General features: G+C 57.4%; 1 protein-coding gene across 3 annotated transcripts in view; it reads left to right on the top strand.

Moving 5' to 3' along the window:
• PPM1F (protein phosphatase, Mg2+/Mn2+ dependent 1F) overlaps positions 1-4,702 on the top strand; it is a 29,463-nt gene that overhangs the window by 12,554 nt on the left and 12,207 nt on the right. For all 3 annotated transcript variants that reach the window (XM_028480452.2, XM_028480451.1, XM_007130606.4), the window contains 3 exons: positions 993-1,195; positions 1,711-1,899; positions 4,231-4,374. In XM_028480452.2, coding sequence (XP_028336253.1) covers positions 993-1,195; positions 1,711-1,899; positions 4,231-4,374 — 536 coding nt within the window. The remainder of the gene's footprint in view (positions 1-992; positions 1,196-1,710; positions 1,900-4,230; positions 4,375-4,702) is intronic.

Below are 4,702 nucleotides of genomic sequence, written 5' to 3'. Positions count from 1 at the left end.
AAAAAAAAAAAAAAAAAGAAAAAAGAAAAAATTAAACTCATCTAACCATAGCCTCACGTGCGGATGTGAGAAGTAACAGTGAGGGACCCCCTGCATCTTTATCCTGTTTCCCCCAATGGTAACATCTCGAAAACTAGTGAAATATCACGACTAGGATCATGATGTAATCTCATCCCACAAGGATGTCATGTTACCTTTATAGCTACCCTAATACCAATACCCCCTCCCCACCCTAACCCCTGACAGCCACCCATCTCTATAATCTTGTCGTTTCAAGTATGCGTATAAATGGAATCACATGGGATTGGCTTTTTTCACTGAGTGTGGTTCCCTGAGATTCGCCCAGGTCTCTGTGTGTCAGTAGCTCTTTCCTTCCTTCCTGTGAGCACTGTTCGGGGTGCGATGTTTGGGAGTTTATCATTCACCTGTTAAAGGATGTCTGGGCTGATTCCAGCTTTTGGCTGTTGCAGATAACACTTCTGGGACCACCGGGCACATGTCTCATGTGAACTAGTCTCCATTTCTCTGGGATTTGAGCCCCAGGGTGCAATTGCTGGGCCGAATGGCAGTTACGTGTTTAATTGTGAAAAATAGCAGCTTAATTCGTCACCGGGAGAACAGACCATAGTTTGCTCTCTTGTTGGATGTATATTATTTCTAATTAATGCACAATTATAAATGATTCTGTACTTGTTCTTAAATTATTTTTGCATATCCGGCTCTTTCCTTGGGGTGGGCTCCCGTGAGGGGCGTGGCCTCGCCATGTTGATGTGGGGAGGTGCTCCTCGTGTGTGTTGCCAAACCAGACACTTCTCATGCTGATGACACAGGCTGTCCGCGTGGTTTCTTAGGCTGCTGTGCTCAGGAGGCCCTGGGCGGCGACGGGCTACAGGGGCCACGGGAAGTGTAGCCACGGGAAGCGGGTGGATAGTGAGGAGCCCCCGAGGGCCTGCGGTAGCGCTTCCCTAACAACCCCCTGCCCTGCCCCTCAGTGTTGGACGCTGCGGGCCTGGCGCGGAGCCTCTTTGACCGGCTCTGGGAAGTGTGCAGCCAGTGGCAGAAGCAGGTGCCCACGGCTGCCCGGGTCCCGCAGCGGCAGTGGCTGGTCTCCGTGCACGCCATCCGCAACGCCCGCCGCAGGATGGAGGACCGGCACGTGTGCCTCCCTGCCTTCAACATGCTCTTTGGCCTATCGGTGAGTGCTCTGCCTGGGCGGGGAGGGCTGGGCGGGAAGTGGGAGGTTGCAAGGTCAGGGGAGGACCGTGGGTGCCGCGCGGGGCTGCCGGCTGGAGCCGAGACAGGAGGGATGACCACGGCTGCCGTCAGGGGGCCAGGTCCCAGCGCTCCTGGGCCTGGGCAGCCCCCAGCCCCTGGTTTTCCCGGCTGAGGAAAGGGAGGCCCCAGCACCACATGCACCTGGACCCCTGCTTGCTGAGCCTGCTCTCCCCACCCACTGGGAGCCACCTGGCGCCTCTCCCCTCATCCCATGCTCCCCCCAACTGGGCCCAGAGCAGAAGTTGAGGCTCCCAAGGGTCATCCTCTCCCAGACCCCCCGACGTAGCCTGTCCAGTGGTGGAAACCATGCTGTCCTGCCACACTCTGTCCCAGAAGTGCCCACCTCCACCCCCAGACCAGAGTCTCTGGCTAGATTGCGGCCTCAGTCGGGCCCAGGGCCGGCAGGACTGTGACCCCCACCACACTCCCCCCCAGGACTCTGTGGAGCGTGCCTACTTTGCTGTGTTCGATGGGCACGGAGGGGTGGACGCCGCGAGGTACGCATCTGTGCACGTGCACGCTGTCACTGCCCACCGACCAGAGCTGCCCACTGACCCCGCGGGGGCCCTGCGAGCAGCCTTCTGCTGCACCGATGAGATGTTCCTTTGGAAAGCCAGGCGAGAGGTGAGAACCGCGGTGGGGCCAGGGGCCAGGCCTCGCAGAGGGAAGGAAGCCGAAGTGGCCGGTGCTGGCAGAAGGCCCTCGCTCAGCCCTGCTGGCAGTCGTGTCCTTTCACTTGTGCCTGGAAGGGGGCTTGAATAGAAGCAGTGTGAGGCTGTCCCCACTCCAGCAGAGGGTGTGAGGGCCTCATGGGGAAGGGCAGCTTGTCTTAAAATGCACCCATGATTTCCTTCTAATCGGGTACAGTGGGATGACAGATGCAGAGGCATCTGCCTTGTGGTTTGCAAGAGGAGACGCCACCCCACGCAGGGCCACACGGGGAGCACTAGGGTCAGCCAGGAGGCCGAGAGAGAGGAAAGCGTGGCCCCAAGGCTTCAATGTGACCTCCGTAGGCAGGCACGTCACAAGCTGAGGACCAGATAGTTTGAATAAGCCTGATAGGCTCTGGGCTACGGGGTGGTCCCCAGCCATCCAGGCCAGGGAGATGTTGGCCTGGCAAGGGACCCTGGCTGAGGACATGGGCTCAGACCACCTGGCTTGTGCAGAAAAGGCACACTCCCTGGGGAGACATTTGCTCTCTTTAGGAATTAGCCCTGGGAGGGGTACTTTCTTCAGGATTCAGAAGGCCCTTGATTTGTCTAAACATCATAAAGTACAGAAAACAAAACACAGCACCGATACAGGCAGACTTCTGAGATCTTGCGGGTTTGGTTCCAGACCACCTCTGTAACGTGCATGTTGGGATAAAGCGAGTCACATGAATGTTTTGGTTTCCTAGTGCAGATAAAAGCTATGTTTACACTGTACCCTCATCTATAAGCGTACAGCAGAATTAACGTCTAAAACAACACACGTACCGTGCACTGTACCCTCATCTATAAGCGTACAGCAGAATTAACGTCTAAAACAACACACGTGGGGCTTCCCTGGTGGCGCAGTGGTTGCGCGTCCGCCTGCCGATGCGGGGGAACCGGGTTCGCGCCCCGGTCTGGGAGGATCCCGCGTGCCGCGGAGCGGCTGGGCCCGTGGGCCGTGGCCGCTGGGCCTGTGCGTCCGGAGCCTGTGCTCTGCGACGGGAGAGGCCGCGGCGGAGGGAGGCCCGCATACCACAAAAAAAAAAAACAAACAAAAAAAATAAAACAACACACGTACCGTGAAAAACACCTTATTGCTAAAAAATGCTAGCCATCATCTGAGCCTTCGAGTCGTGATCTTTTTGCAGTAGGAACATCAAAGATGACTGATCACAGATCACCATGACAGAGAACAATAATAATGAAAAAGTTTGAAATATCGCAGAAGTTACCAAAATGTGGCACAGAGACAGGAAGTGAGCAAATGCTGTTGGAAAAATGGTGACAATAAACTTGCTCGAGGCAGGGTTGCCACAAACTTTCAATTTGTGAAAAACGCACCATCGGCGAAGGGCAATAACGGAAAGCAGCAATACGTGGTCCACCTGATGCTCCCCACCCCCCCAAACACCTCCCCCCGGGCAGGTCTCCCTAGGCTGCTGGTGTCGGCAGTTACCGCGATGAGGCATTTGTTTCTGAAAGAAGAAAGGATGCATCCCGTCCCTCTGCGACCTTACTGTCCACTGAACCTCACCTTGGAACCTCGGGGGTCCTTCTAGCAGGGTGGATACTAAGATCGTGTTCCTTTCTGAGATCAAGAAACAGGCCCAGAGAGCTCAGGCCTGGCTCCGTCGACAAGGCTCAGGAGGAGATGTGGGGGCGGGGGGGGTGGCAGGAGGCACTGTCATCAGATGCTCTGAGCACAGACCTCACCAGAATCAACAAGGCTGGATTTGAATCTAAACAGAAAACTTTCCAGGTCTAAGACTGTGAGGTGGGAGCCCAGCCACCCGGGAGCTCAGGGCTGCTGCTCTAGTCAAGAAAGGAGTCTCTGAAGCAGAGGTGTTTAGTTTAGGCTGTGTTATTAAAAACACCTTTGCCGAGACGTAATTAACATGGAAGAGACTCCACTTGTCCAAAGAGTACCGTCTGGTAGGTTTTGGCATGTGTCTATGCCCGTGTGCCCCTCACCATGGTAACAGATGTATTCGTCACCCCCAAAGATTCTTCTGTCTTTAGTCATCCCCGCCCCCACCCCCCAGCTCCCCAGACACCCACCTGTCTGCTTTCTGACACCGTGACACGGCAGTCTGCTCTGCTGACTTGATGTAAATGCCCCTTTCATGCTGCCTGGTCCCTGCGTGCATCGGTCTGTTCCTGTTTCCTGCTTAGCGCTGTTCTGGGTTGGTGTCTGGCCAGCGTGGGGCGTGTGCCTGTGGCGGCCTCGCCATCCTCACCCACGTGCGCCCTCTCCCTGCAGCGGCTGCAGAGCGGCACTACAGGGGTGTGCGCGCTCATCGCCGGGAACACCCTGCACGTGGCCTGGCTCGGGGACTCCCAGGTGGTCCTGGTGCAGCAGGGGCAGGTGGTGAAGCTGATGGAGCCACACAGACCTGAGCGGCAGGTAAGGGGCCCCCGGGCAGGCAGGTGGTCAGGGGGACTAGGACGTAAGGGGGCCCTGGACCATCTTCCCAGGAAACTCCTGGTGCTCCTCCAGGGCAGGGCTCCCTGCCTGACTCGAGTGGCTGGGGGTCCCGTAAAGCTTGGGGCTTGGGCTTCCCTGGTGGCGCAGTGGTTGCGCGTCCGCCTGCCGATGCAGGGGAACCGGGTTCGCGCCCCGGTCTGGGAGGATGCCACATGCCGCGGAGCGGCTGGGCCCGTGAGCCATGGCCGCTGAGCCTGCGCGTCCGGAGCCTGTGCTCCGCAACGGGAGAGACCGCAGCAGAGGGAGG

Source organism: Physeter macrocephalus, chromosome 19, assembly GCF_002837175.3.
Source record: "Physeter macrocephalus isolate SW-GA chromosome 19, ASM283717v5, whole genome shotgun sequence".
In the NCBI taxonomy this organism is placed as follows: Eukaryota; Metazoa; Chordata; class Mammalia; order Artiodactyla; family Physeteridae; genus Physeter; species Physeter macrocephalus.
Note: the sequence above shows the minus strand (reverse complement) of the source record. Positions and strands in the feature narration are given on the sequence as shown.